General features: G+C 54.0%; 1 protein-coding gene across 1 annotated transcript in view; it reads left to right on the top strand.

Annotated features, from left to right (window-relative positions):
- The first annotated feature begins 9,882 nt into the window (after nt 1-9,882).
- Nucleotides 9,883-14,586, top strand: part of LOC111154200 (potassium two pore domain channel subfamily K member 3) — a 35,690-nt gene continuing 30,986 nt past the window's right edge. Inside the window, exon 1 of the mRNA XM_022513653.1 lies at nt 9,883-10,165. Coding sequence (XP_022369361.1) covers nt 9,883-10,165 — 283 coding nt within the window. The remainder of the gene's footprint in view (nt 10,166-14,586) is intronic.

Below are 14,586 nucleotides of genomic sequence, written 5' to 3'. Positions count from 1 at the left end.
ATATATATATATATATATATATATATATATATAATTTTTTTTTAATTCTGAAAAAAGAAAAAAACCCATCATATATATATATGGATCATACGGTAGTTCTGTTTTTAATGTTTTGGGGGAAACTCCATACAGGGCTTCCCTATGGATGCCGGATTTGCTTTCCCACCACCAGGGCACAAGGGCTCTTTTTCCTCCTCCTCCTCACCAACACTTGTTATCTCTTGTCTTTCTGAGCATAACCATTCTTACAGGTGGGAGGTGCAATCTCACTGCGGTCTTGATTTGCATTCCCCAGGTAATGAGTGGAGTTAAGCGTCTTTTTGGGTGCCCACTGGCCATTTATGTCTTCTTTGGGAAAATGCCTATTCAGCTACCTGCCCATTTTTTAATTGGATCGTGTGTTTTTTTTCCTATCAAGTCGCAGGAGTTATTTACATATCTGATAACCCCTTATCAGATACATGATTTGCAAATGTTTTCTCCCATTCCGCAGGCTGCCTTTCGTTTTGTAGATGGTTTCCTTTGCCTTGCAGAAGCTTTTTTAGTTTATGTTCTCGCCTTTTTAATTGAATTAATTAGTCTTAGTTTCGCATTCATCATCTCACTTGGAGTCCCCCAACCACTGTGTGAGAGAGGCTATGGGGAGACTGCTGTCCTCATTTTCCTGCGGTTTAGGAAGGAAGCTGAGACTCACAGAGAGGCTCTGGCTGGCCCAGGTGCCACAGCTTGTCACTGCTGTGGTCTCCTGCCTTTCGTTCCCTGCACAAGACTGACCCACTGATGCTTTTGGGTCCCACCAGTAGCTTGGTCCCAACGGAGAATCCCAGAATTTCAGCGCTGGAAGGGACTGATGTTTCAAATCTATGCTCTGCATCTTGTCAGCATCCAGAAATCTTCAACAGAGTTCTTCCTCTGGGAAGGGAGCCAACACAGATAGAAGGGGCACAGCCATAGCCTGGGGTCTCACCTGTCTCCATCGTGCTCTTCTCCCCCATCTCTGGGGAACTCCTCTCCCATTTTCTCCCTCTCTAGCATGATCCAGCTTCCTCCAAGAATCTGAGACTAAGAAGCCAATAAACCATGGTCAAAATAATAATAATATTATAATAATCATCATCATGGCTGGTTTTTTGGAAACAAATTTCATTACATTTCTAGAGGAGAGAAGACTATCAAGAGGGCATCCATCATTTTAAAAAACATATTATTTCAGCTATTTTTAAAAGCATAGTCTGAGTAATTAGGCCCTGCACCATATAGTTCCTTCCCAGACTAGGATCCAAACCACATGGGCTAGACAGACTGCATTTCCGTTTTGTGTTATCTTTTTTCATTAAACCACTTTATTGAGGGATGATTGACATACAAAAACCTATATCTATTTAATGAATGCAACTTGACGAGTTCAGAGATAAGTACCGGTCTGTGACGCCATCATCACCATCTACACCATAAAGACACCCATCACCTCTAAAAACCCCAGTCTGCTCTATTTATTAGGATTATTGTTATTTCTTATAAGAACCCTTAACATAAGATCTTGGGGCGCCTGGGTGGCTCAGTGGGTTAAAGTCTCTGCCTTCGGCTTGGGCCATGATCTCAGGGTCCTGGGATCGAGCCCCGCATCGGCGGGGGGGGGGGGTCTCTGCTCAGCAGGGAGCCTGCTTCCCCCTCTATCTGCCTGCCTCTCTGCCTACTTGTGATCTCTGTCTGTCAAATAAATAAATAAACTCTTTAAAAAAAAAAAAGAACGCGGGGCGCCTGGGTGGCTCAGTGGGTTAAGCCTCTGCCTTTGGCTCAGGTCATGATCTCAGTGTCCTGGGATCAAGCCCTGCATCGGGCTCTCTGCTCAGCAGGGAGCCTGCTTCCCCTCTCTGTCTCTGCCTGCCTCTCTGCCTACTTGTGATTTCTGTCTGTCAAATAAATAAATAAAATAAAATAAAATAAAGTTTAAAAAAAAAGAATGCTTAACATAGGATCTTCCCTCTTAAGCAATTTTTGAGTACACAACACTGTACTGAGATGAACCACCATTTTAAACTCAGAGTGAATCCTCTCTAGCTTATCCTAGAGACACTTGACAGACAGGGAAACTGAGGCTTGGGTAGGAGAAGCACTCTCCCCAGTGAAATCCGGCTCCTTAGTAGCAAAGCCAAGTCTCCAACTAGGTCTTTGAGTCCCAGTTCCGGGCCACCTCCACAGTGCCACAGCCCCACTGTGACCTGAGATCTGGCCGCCTGGGGAAGGGGCCAGAGGACCAGTTTCTGAGCAGCCCCTGGTCTCAGACCAGCCTGCCAAGGCCTGAGCCCCAGGCTGCTTTGATGTTCCTCCTCACGCATGTGTCTGGCTCAAATGGCTGTCCCTTTGGACGGCTGCAAGGGGCTGATTAGATGTAATTGCTTTGCCTAGAGCGAGCTATCTGCTTAATAGAATCAGCTCCCAGTAATTAGCCTGCCAAAGGCCCATTTCCCTTCCTGGAGTCCTAGGGCTTCTGGGCCTCACTTCAACCTGTGAGTGTTGGGTCTCTGCGGGCAGATATGAGATGTAAGTCTGTGGGGTTTGGGTCGGGTTGGGGCGGCTGGGAGAAAGCAGGGCTCTGGTGGTTTAGCAAGGACTCCAGGAGCAGGCCTCCCAGGAGCCAGGGAACGGAGCATTTCAAGGTTGGAGGCTCAGAGGGACTGTTCCTGACATGTGGAATGGGGTCCAACTGAACTGCAAAAGGTGCCTAGTCCAGCCCCAAACTCAGTAGATTCAGCAACCAAGTCAAAAGGCATTTCTTGCAGACCTATGATGTAGCAGGCACTGTACTAGCGCCTTGGATCCTTCTCAAGCAGCCTCAACCCGAAGGACCATTCAGGTTGTGCTTGCATACTTCTATTGACCAGGAGCTCATTACCTCCTGGACAACCCATTCCTTCCTCAGAGGTGTAGAGAAAGTTCCACCTATTTTGAGCTGAAAGCTCTTCTGCTGGCGTATCTCCCCACAGATCCCTGGCCCCTGCTAGACCACCCAGACCAAAGCTAATCCTTCCTCCCTGAGAACAGCTCCCATGCTCCGTGCATGTTTTCTCCAAGCTGAGCCTCCCAAATTCCTTGGGTTGGGCCAGGTCCGTCATGTTGGTGAGGCCCCTCGGTAATCTCAGGAATCGTGGATGGGCCTGAAATGCTTCTGCTTGTCAGTTCCTCCCTCCCAGCAGGGTCAGGAGCCTGGCAACTGGGACCCCAGAGGCCAGAACTCCTCTCCCAGCAGGGAGAACAGCAGCCCGAGCCAGAACAGGACAGGAGCCAGAAAAGGATGCAGTCCAAGGAATGCCGTGGTGGTGGCAGCGACCCCGCCCCTCCCTGGTGGAAAGACACCTAAAACCTGCTCAGTGGGAGTGAAGTCGCCTCTCTTGCCCCCTCCCCCACCTGGACACGCAAGGGCTCACGGGCTCACGGGCTCACAGGCGCCACTCGATACTCACCAACTGATTCATCATCCATGTGCCGTTATAATTATTGCGTTTGGTCCTGAGAACAGGCTGCCTCTGCTCCTTCCTCAGAAGCTATAAACCTGCAAAGAAGAGTTTCAAGATTTGTGAGGATGTTGACTAGATCTCCAGACTCACTTTTCTTCCTCAGCAGCATGGTGTTTGTCGGGAAAGCTGGACCATGGCTGCTCCCAAGTCTGGATTCTTGCTATGATTTGAGGGACTTGATTCTCGCTATGGGAAGGAAGCAAGTTTAGGGAACTTCTCTTGCAGCTAAAGGCTCGAAGTTAGGAGAGCCGGGCTTGAGTCCCAGCTCTGGCCCAGCAATTTGTATGGCCTGGGGGTGCTGGCTCCAGGCGCCAGGCCTGCTTCCTCATCGGACTGCGTGCTCTAGGCTTTCCTCTAGCTTGAACTATTCTGGAGCCTTGGTAAAACACAGAGGAGAATGTGAGTGCAGGGAAAAGAAGGGCCCGGAGAGGGAAGGGAAAGACCAAGACCGCAGCTAAAAATCTTGGACTCACAGCTTTCCCTCCCCCATAGATGGACAGACATACACACAGAGACACAGACACATAGACACACATGGACATACAGACACACATAGAGATACACACACACAGAGACACAGAGACACACACACAGGCGCACGCACGTGCACGCGCGTACACACACACACACACACACACATGCCCCAGGCTGGAGAACCGTGGCTGGTTTTCTCCCAGATCTCTCTCATCGCCTGCTGGCCTGCCTGAGACCCCAGTCACGGGGGCTCTGCTCACTGCCCCTGCCCCAAGCATGGGGGGAGGGAGGTGTTAAAGGGAGAAGGGAAAGGGAGAGAAGGGGAAATTAGTAGAAAATTGGGAGGCATACAAATGGCAAAAACAGAAACATGAATTGCACCAGAGTCAGTGAGGGCCAGGCAGGCAACCCTGTGCTCCGCTGGGGAGGGTGCAAACCAAGACAGCGCGACCGAGAACAGCCCGGCAGTGCTGAGGGACCCTTCTGGGTGTGCGCCCCGGTGAAAATTCCCGGCAGGTTCTCAAGGACACACATGCAAAGGTGCTCATCTCAGTGTGATACTCAGTCCCAGAGATGGAGGCCACCAAGGAAGCCCTCTCTAGGGGAAGGCATTCGTCAAATGCGGAGGACACCAGCTTCCTCCGGACGCAGGAAGCCAGCCTGATCCCCACAGCCACTCCGGGAAGACCACTCGGTTCTCGCTCCCACTTGTAGGAGACCCAAGTTGGTATCCGGAGCTGCTCCCCCAGCTCCTCTGCCGCAGGACTAAGAACAGAGCCAGGTGTCCACCCCCTAGCACGACACTGTCTCCCCAACGGCTCCCAGAGGCTCTCCTTTGTGAACAGCTGCCTTTTGTGTTTGGTTTGGGCTTGAGATGTTAAACAAATAGTGTCTCTTGACAAATGCAAGCCGGCTGCTCTGGGACTGGTTATGCTTTGTAAATCCAGGCTAATCTTCCATGTCTTTCCCTCAGGAATACACCAAGAAACACCTCAGTCATCCCCGAAGCACCCCGAATCCGCTCAACCAGCCATCGGCCACGATCGGAGGCCACGATCCCTGGTGCCACTCTCCACCAACGAGAGCCGGCTGCAGCTCCTGGACCCACCAGGCCCCCCATTCTCAGGCCTCCTCCTCGCTGGATATTGAGATTGTTCAGGGTACTCCTTCTTACAGCAAACCACAGACCCTATTCCGAGATGAGTAGATGAGTAGATGAGTAAGGCCTTACCCCTGCCTTGCAGGAGCTTATGATCTGGTAAAACAAGATGAACCAGAATGTCATGTGAAGCTCCAGTCCAACGAGTAGTGAATAGGGTTAGAATTTGGACCTGAGCTTGTCTGACTCAGGGTCAACTCTTTTACTCCCCACCTTGCCCCCTGCCCCCATCCTCCAGCCAGTGGGGACCCGGGGGTGCCAAGGACATAGGGTGGCCAAGGACATGGGATGCTGGAAAACAATGGACGAAGAGGACTCTGGGCCTCTCATCCCTCAGACCACATTCTTGGCCATTGTAGGACGAGCATCGCTAATCACGGGGCCAGATCTATCATTAACCTCGCAAAATGTCAGACAGAGGGGAATCTTTGCACTAGGCAACCCTTTCATCCTGTAGAAAGGAAGCTGAGGTCCAGAGAGGCGATGGGACACTCCCGCAAGTCCACCAACTGTTTGCTAGTTGGCCCCAACTGGGACCAAATTCCAGGTGTCTAGACTCCCACTTCAGTGCTCTCTCCACATGCACCCTTGGACCTTAAGATACTCCCATGGGTCTTTACCTCTTTCCCTCAGCCAGGCAGGGCTTGCTTCCGTTTTAGAAGTGTCTGTTGACAGAGTCACAGAAGCAAACTGCCTTGTTTTTCTCCCTACAGTCTCTGCTGTCTGTGCTCCTATCCCCGCTGACACTGCTGCTCTCTAACCCAGCAGGTGTAGGAGGCTTTAAGGACTGGCTGGGTACTGAATGCACAACAGACATGTAGAATAACTCTGATGTGCAAAGCACTGGGTTCCCCACTGTGGGGAGGCGTAGCATAAGGAGGGTCTCCACCCTGGAGGAGATAATGAGCCAGTGGGGAAGAAAGATATTCAAGAACTGACCAGTCTACCAGGTAGGAGGAATGTCTACTGAATTGAAGCTTAGACCAGGTGTGATGGAACCACAAGAGAGCTATTGGTTCTGATTGGAGGTAATGGGGAATGGTTCATGGAGGGAGTGGGCTTTGAGTTGGGTCTTGAAGCCTGAACACGAGTTCCATAGATAAACAATGGAAGAGTCAAGGAAGTACCAGCATCCCAGCTGATGGGAGTCTCATGAGTCAGAAGTAATGCATGAAATTCATTAGATGTGTCCAGAGCTTAGAGAGGAATGACATGGAAGACAAAGTGGAAAATAATACGTGTATAATGTTTAGTACATAATAATATGCAGCAACTAATGGTACATTCTGTACCATTTATCCTAACTCTGATTGTGTCCTCTTCCTCGCAAATTAAAGTCTTAAAAGTAGTGACTAAATCCTTTTTGCACCTGATTCTTGGAAGAACTAAGGAAGCAGAAGCAGTCCAGGAAGGTCATGGGATGTTATAAATGAAGGGAGCATAGACACGTCCCGTCCAAACCACTCCATTTATGGATGTACAAACCAAAGCCCAGGGAGAAGGAGTGACTGGCCCGAGTACCACAGGAAGCAGGTGGAAGAGACAGGACCCCAGCGCAGGCCCCCCAACTCTCCACCCCATGTTCTCTATACTGGATCAGATTTCAGAAACTGATCACACAGGAGGCCAGCCAGTATCATGATTGGAGGCGTGTAAATCAGCTCTTTCTAACCGGCCCAAGGCATCCTCCACTGGAGTCACCGAGGGATTGAAAATAATAGAACATGGAAAAGTCATAGCTGAGCAGATTTTATCATTTATAAATACATGATTCATAGAGGTGCTTTCTGACATGTGACTCTGGGCAGAGGGTGAGGCAACCCCATGAGGGGATGTACATGCAGGTCCCAGGAGTCCTGGACAGAAGGGGGTGAGATAGGCTTCTAGATCTTTGGCACTATCCCACACAGGTCAGGGATGAGCTGATGGGACTCTTGCCTGCAGGACCCAGGGCCTACTCAGAAACCTAGACTGGCACTGGCCTGGTTCCCCCTTCCCCAGCCAGTCCCCCTTCCTGAAGAGAAGAAAGGTAGAAGGGACAGGAGAATAGACCTAAGCTGACTTCCTGGGCTCCATGGACACTGGGGACCTCCTATGCTCCCCTGCCAGCAGGTGTCTTGATCCCATATATATGGGGGTTACAGGAGAGACCCCAGCCATGGGACATAAGTCTTGGCCCCCCTTCACTCCCTGTGGCTATGAGCAACCCCCTTCCTCCCCTCTGGGCCTCAGTTTCCTCATCTGTAACATGAAAGGATCAGGTTAGCTTGTCTTTAAAGGTCCTTCTAGTTCTGAATGCTGTGAGAACAAGCTTCACCATAATCAATAATAAATGCCCTGCCCCTAAAGAGAGCTTTTTCCTTTTCCCAAAGCTCTTTCACTCATAATATCACCTTTCATCTGCACAGCAGTCTGGCCTGACAGCCAGAAGTGAGCAGACCCTGGACACACAGCCCTTCACACCAAAAACCAGACCAGTTGAGCCTTGCTCATTTAGATGGGCTTGGGGGAAACTGGCTTGGGGGGCAATTGTGGCCAGGAGGACAGAACCTAACTTGCGCCCTCACCTCTGGGAAGCCAGGAAAGGCAGCGCTTGTCTTCCAGGAAGCCAGGCAATGCCAGAGGGGGAGGGCCGGCTGTAGGCTGAGTTCATGGCCAAGGGTGCAGAAAGTTTGTATCAGATCAAAGACTCTAGTATAATTAGCTACTCCATTTACAGGTGAAACAAACAAACAAACGAAAAGCAAACAAACAAACAAAAAACTAAGTCTCCAGGAGTCATTATGGAGAAGAGAATGGGTTTGTTTGGAAGGCAGACTGAAGGTTCTTCCAGCTGAACGATCTTGGACAGTTCTCTGCACTGCCTTTCGCCTCAGTTTCTCTGTCTCCAAAATGGACAGACCTATGCATACCCTTCAGGGTTGTGGTAAGACTGGAAATAATAAATGTAACCTGCCTAGCCTGGCACACAGCAGATGACTGGTACATTCTCTCCGAACGAACGGCTGAAAGAGGCAGTGGGGTTGGTAGTTTTTCTCGAGAGGCACTGAAATGCCTGGCCGTGCGGGGTTGGGCGAGGCCAAGGGCCAACGATTCTCCTGCTTCTGGATGGGCTGCGTCCTCCATCTACCCTCCGCCAGGGGCCCTGGGGCCTCTTCCCTGTCTTTCCTCCTGGCCCATGCCAGGGTCCCGTGAACCACTTTCTGACCCTCTTTGGCAGTGGGATTTGCATTCCGATCATTCTGCTTACTCAGCCCGTCCCTGTCTGGAGCTAAACAAGGCCTGTGGGATCCTCTGTGATGGCACCTCATCGAGGAGATAAGGAAGCGGGACGCAGAGAGGGGCAGCAACGCCTCATCTGAGGTCCCACGGCCCGCCCCTCCTCACCACCACTGCCACCATGTTGACAAAAGAAGAAACTGAGGCACAGAGAGGCTTCCTGCTTCCCCCCAGTCTTTCAGCCAGCCTCCTGGTCTGGGCCACACCTGCCTTTTTTCAGCTGGATCCCTGTCCTGTTGGGATGCTCCCCTGTTGGGGTCCTGCATTATCTCTGGCAGCCCAGCCTGGACCACTGGTGCAGGGCTGGGGCTGCGGAAGTCAAGAGAGCGCCACAGCCCAGGAGGAAGAGAGGAGGCGAGCCTGGGATTCAGCACTACTGGCTTCGGCTGCCAGCCTGGGCTTTCTCAGCCAGTTCCAGGAGCCGCGCTGACCTGGGAAGGGTCACATTTCATGAAAGCAGGGCTTTCCCTTGGGTGTTGGCCCTGGCCTGCCCAGGTCGACAGCTGTGCCCTGCTATTTCTAAGACTGGTGCTGGGAGTGGGGGGGTGTAGCCTGGGCGGAGGGAAGCATGGCTGAGTCCCGGTGCTGGCACTAGTTCACCGTGTGTCCTTGCATGTCACTTGACCTCTCTGCATCTCAGTTTCCCCATGGACATAATAAAGGGCAGGACAGCAGGACCCAAGGTCCCTTCCAGTGAAAGCATGCTGTGATTTCGGTGGAGATGGGGCGGGGGGGGGGGGGGGGGGGGGGGGGGGGGGGGGGGGGGGGGGGGGCTCGTTCTGCCTGTTCCTTTTTCCCTTCCTTGCTTTTCTTTTTCCGTCGTCGGTTTATCTCTAGCAACCCAGGTCTCCCTGTCTCTGTCGCTCTTTCTGTTTCCATCTTTCGCTCTCTGCCTCTGTCGCTCTGTATTTTTCTGCCTGCCGCTTCTTTTTCTGTGCCTGTGAATCTACCTCTGGCTTTATCTCCTTATCTGTCACACCCCCCTGCGCCTCTTTTTCTCTCTTTCTCTGTAGTTACAGGCGATTCTCTGTCTAGTTATCTCTTTCCCTGGGTCTCTCTCCTTCGGTCCTGCCCGCTCTCTCCGCCGCTCTCCCGCTCGCTCCCCCTCTTCCCCCTCCGCCAGCCCCCCTCCTCCCTCCCTCGGCGCGTCTCCCCAGTCCTTATTTGGCTGGGCGGGAGGGCTGGCGGGAGGAGGCGGCCTGCGGGCGGGGGGCGGGGGGCGGGAGCGGGGCCGGGCGGAGGAGGGCGGTGGGTGGTGCTGAAGGGACAGCTCCGCGGCGGCGGCGGCGGCGGCGTTGGCGGCGGCGGCCCCGGGGCGCGGAGCGGGTGCCCGGCTTGGGGAGCGGCGAGCGCAGCCATGCCCCAGGCCGCCTCCGGGGCAGCAGCAGCGGCGGCCGGGGCCGGGGCGCGGGCCGGGGGCGCCGGGGGGCCGGCGGCGGCTCGGGCGGGACGATGAAGCGGCAGAACGTGCGCACGTTGGCGCTCATCGTGTGCACCTTCACCTACCTGCTGGTGGGCGCCGCGGTCTTCGACGCGCTCGAGTCGGAGCCCGAGATGATCGAGCGGCAGCGGCTGGAGCTGCGGCAGCAGGAGCTGCGGGCGCGCTACAACCTCAGCCAGGGCGGCTACGAGGAGCTGGAGCGCGTCGTGCTGCGCCTCAAGCCGCACAAGGCCGGCGTGCAGTGGCGCTTCGCCGGCTCCTTCTACTTCGCCATCACCGTCATCACCACCATCGGTAACTACTCGCCGGCGGAGGGCGGGGACCCGGGGGCTGGGCGCCGCGTCCCGGGGTAGTCCCGAGCCGGCCGGGGCTGAAGGGATCCCCTCCCGAGAGGGTCTAGGCGCCGAACCCCGCGCTGCCAGAAACCCGAGTTCAGCCTGGTTTGTCTGCTCTGCGGGGACAGGACTCGGGGGAGGCGTCGATTCCTGGCTCCGGACCTGACTCTCCGGCCCGGCCAGCCCTAACTTGTCCCTGCCAGGATGCGCGAGGGCCTCAGGGGACTCTGAAGTGTGTGAGAGGGGCAGGAAGCACCGGCGGAGGCCGGGGAGGAGGGGTGTGGCCGGGCCAGGCCCTGGAGCAGAGAGCTGAGTGTAGAGCGGCGGGGAGCTCGCGACTCCGTGTCCCTGGCAGATGGGCTTCCGCACCTTGGCGTGTCTACACCGGCTGGGGCTCCAGGGAGACGTGTGGATGCAGTACTCCATGGTACTCCTGTTTACTTTGGGTGCTTAAAACACCCTCTAACTGCCTCTGTGAGTGCTGCTTGGAGTGTGTGTGTGTGTGTGTGTGTGTGTGTGTGTACACGCGCGCGCACGCGTGTGTGTTTGCATGTGCGTGCGTATGTGTGTGTGTGTGTGTGTGTGTGTGTGTGTGTCCAGCTCCCAGAGTTTGGGCACAGCCAGCCAGTGCCTTTAATTTTCTTAGGGCAGCAGATTTGGTGCTGGAAGCCAGATCCAGCTCTGTCTGCCTTCTCTGCTGTCCCGGGAAAAACAGTCACCCCGCAGGAATGGCCTCAGTTCCCTTCTCCAAACAGTGGTGCGGCAGGCCACACACACACCCAGACTCTCTCACAAGATAGGCACAGGAACATGTACACACAAGTACACACACACAAGCACACACAGGGCAGACACAGGCACACACACACACAGCACACAAATGGATGTTCCGGAATCCCCAGTCTATTCGGAAATGTCCAGATAGGAGTAAACTCCTCCCGCTCCCAAGACTCTGATTCCAGCCCAGCTCCATCATTTTTCCCGCTATATGACCTTGGGCGAGTCCCTTCTCCTGTCTGGGTCTCAGGCTCACCTCCAGACCCATGAAGGGTTGGCTAAAATGATCTCAAGCCTTCTGCCCAGGGCTGGCACGCTCCCAGCCCACCTTCCCCCAAAGCCCATTGGGATGCCTCCAGGCCTCCATCTTTCCCATTTCTTCTCTCTCTGGTCCCTCTCCTTGCCTTGGCTGAGCTCCCGGGGGCTCGTCGCCACTTGGCATAGCCCATGACAAGATGGCAGTGTTTTCCTGGGAGTCCACAGAGGTTGAGGGGGTAAAAGGCAGGACTGGGCACTGTTCCTGCAGTCTACGCACTGCAGGACTTCGGCGCAAGGCTCCACTCCTCTCTGGGGTTCAGGGGGAACTCTGCTATGTAGTCTCTGGATTCCCCTCTTAGAAGAAGAGAAAAGGGCCCCAGGAGTGGATGTGGCCCAAATGGGGGCACCTCTGGGTCCTGTTGACTCTGGTGTTTAGGGCAGAATAGTCAGACTCAGACCTGCCCAGAAAGCAGCCTCCTCTCTCCCACTTCCCTGCCACCTGCCAGGGTTTCAGGAGCACTGAACAGCGAGTTAGGTCTTCCCCCTCCCTCTTCCCACAAGTGGTGCCTCTGGTTATGTGTCCCTTTTCTCAGTCCCATGGTCCCAAAGCAGCCTTTCTCTCCCACTTCCCTGCCACCTGCCAGGGTTTCAGGAGCACTGAACAGCGAGTTAGGTCTTCCCCCTCCCTCTTCCCACAAGTGGTGCCTCTGGTTATCTCTCCCACTTCCCTGCCACCTGCCAGGGTTTCAGGAGCACTGAACAGCGAGTTAGGTCTTCCCCCTCCCTCTTCCCACAAGTGGTGCCTCTGGTTATGTGTCCCTTTTCTCAGTCCCATGGTCCCAAAGCAGCCTTTCTCTCCCACTTCCCTGCCACCTGCCAGGGTTTCAGGAGCACTGAACAGCGAGTTAGGTCTTCCCCCTCCCTCTTCCCACAAGTGGTGCCTCTGGTTATGTGTCCCTTTTCTCAGTCCCATGGTCCCTAACTCCACAGTAACTTCCCAAGCGACCTTGCCTCCAGCCTTATTCCCCATGGAACAAGCTCCCTGCAGACAACCCTGCCAGAAAGAATCTCCCCAGTGTGCAGCTCTGACCATACCAATACCCTCTCAGAAGCCCTCAATGGCTTCCAGCTACCCGTGGAATCTGGTCCATGCTCTTTATCTCAAATTTTAATGACCCTCATCGCTGGCTCTAACTTTATCTCCGACTTCATTTCTCACTTCTTACTGACATGATCCCTCCACTGCAGCCGTACTGTCTCCTGAAAACACCTTAAGTGTGCCCATCGGGCACACCTTTTTCTCTGTCTTCTCTTTGTCTTGTCCAAGCTAACCTTCCAGGTCCAGTTCAAATCCCACTTCCTCCTTGAAGTCTCCCAGACCATCCAAGGCCACCACTCTAGACAAGTGCAGGATGCACTGTCGGTACTGCCAGGGTGACACGGTGTAGGCTTTCTTACATGGTTATTTACATTTTAGGGGATGTATTTTGTCTCTTTAACCACACTGCAATTAACCTCTGTGTGGGCAGGGCCCTGTGGTTCCCATCTCTGTCCTCCCAGCGCTGGCACAGGACCCGGCGGCCCACATGAGCACTCAGAGAATGCTACTGAGGGGGCTGAAGGGGTGCAGAAATGAAAAAGCATCATCCTGGCCCAAAGTGCGTATAGTCCTTACCCAGACAGATGCTAACAGCTGGGGATAGAAGCAGACAGAATGCTGTTCTGGTGATATTTATTGCTATAGCGCTGGGCAAGAGGAAAGACCACATCGAAGCACCACCTGAGTTCTGTGGAGGCCCCAGAAAGGCACTGCCCACTTCCTGCACCACCTAACCAGCCCTGGCTTTTTGTCACCTCTCTCTCTGGCTACACCATCTGGCTGGGAATGTCCACAAGGGCTCTGCTCTAAGACAAGCTTGCCTGTGTTGTGATCAGATGGCCAGAAGGGGTCTTGTATGAAACTGATGGCGACCCAAAACCCAGAGGCTACAGCCTCTGTCCACCTGGCCCCTCTGGGAACCCCAACGGGTCTCCTGAGGCACCGGGACTCACATCGGGATAGAAAAATGATAGCACCTGCCACTTAGTGATCCCAGTACACACTCATCTCATCTCCTGATTCTCAGCCTTCACTGCTCAGAAAGTTGCTAGGGCGGGTATTATTAGCTCTGTTGCACAGATGAAGGCATGGAGGGAAAGGAGGTAAGGGGACTCCCCCAAAGTCATGCAGCTGGTGAGCAGCAAAGTTAGAGCCTCAAGCTGGGTCTTCTGACTCCAAGCCCCGTGCTCGTTCCCTGCTGGTCTCCTGGCTGCGTCTTCTGCCTCCATATGCTGTGAAGCCCAGAGCCAGCTAAAATTGGCATGGCCAGGACGTGCTCAGTGATGCCAGCTCGCAGGGTGCTCTAGGGCAGCCCTGATTGGTTGAGGGTCAGCAGGGTCTGAGTTAGTCATTCACCTGGTTAGTCACAGTCTCCATGGGCTGCAAGGATTCCTCCAGCTCCCTCATCCCTGGCCTCCCAGCCAGGAAACCCTTCCTTTGTTGTGCCCTAAGTTCATCAAACGCAAATGGAAACTCTTTTCTGGGAAAGCTTAACCTCTCTGGCTGTTGAGTCATTAAACTCCTCCGGGGCCCCAGCCCCATCTATTCATAGCCCAGAGGCTGTCAGAGCTGGGAGGGGACTCAAGATCAGCCAGGGCCGCCCCCTCCTCTTACAGATAAGGAACCAGAGAGGTGACAGGAGTCACACAGCTAAGGCTTAGCCAAACCTGATTCCCAGGCCTCCGCTCCTTCCACTTGTTCAGGATGTCTCTTATTATTATGAACAGCAGGGACAGCAACAGTAACACTAGCAGCCACCATTCGTGGGCTACTTTTTGTCAGGCTCTATACGCTCTCATTCGATTCTCTCGCCAACCCCTCAAGAGGGGACTTATTACCCCCATTTTTCTGCAGAGGAACCTAAGGGTCTACGTGCAGATTACTCACCCCTGACCTTGTGACTTGAACGCATAGCACTGCCCAGATTCAACAGAGCCTCTTTGACTCCCATGCCCTAGCTTTCCTGCCCATTCTTTCTCTTCTTCAAGAACTCAGCCCAGACCCTTGACCGAGGAGCCAAGGCTTGTCTTGTCACCCAGGCAAAGCCCTTCCCAGGAGAGAGCCTCTCCCTCCAGCATGCTTTCGCCAGCTTGCGACTCCCCTCCCCCACACCCTGGCCCCTGACCAACCCAGACCACGTGGCAGAGCTGTGCCCAGCACCAGGCCCTACCTGAGACAGCCACAGACTCACAGGTGCTGTTCTCCCATGAGGGCCCCTGTAATCCTTGGGGCTCTAAGGCAACAAG

The sequence above is a fragment of the Enhydra lutris genome, unplaced genomic scaffold, assembly GCF_002288905.1.
Source record: "Enhydra lutris kenyoni isolate GAN:26980312 unplaced genomic scaffold, ASM228890v2 scaffoldscaffold35, whole genome shotgun sequence".
NCBI classification, from domain to species: Eukaryota; Metazoa; Chordata; class Mammalia; order Carnivora; family Mustelidae; genus Enhydra; species Enhydra lutris.
This window is presented reverse-complemented; position numbering and strand designations above follow the sequence as displayed.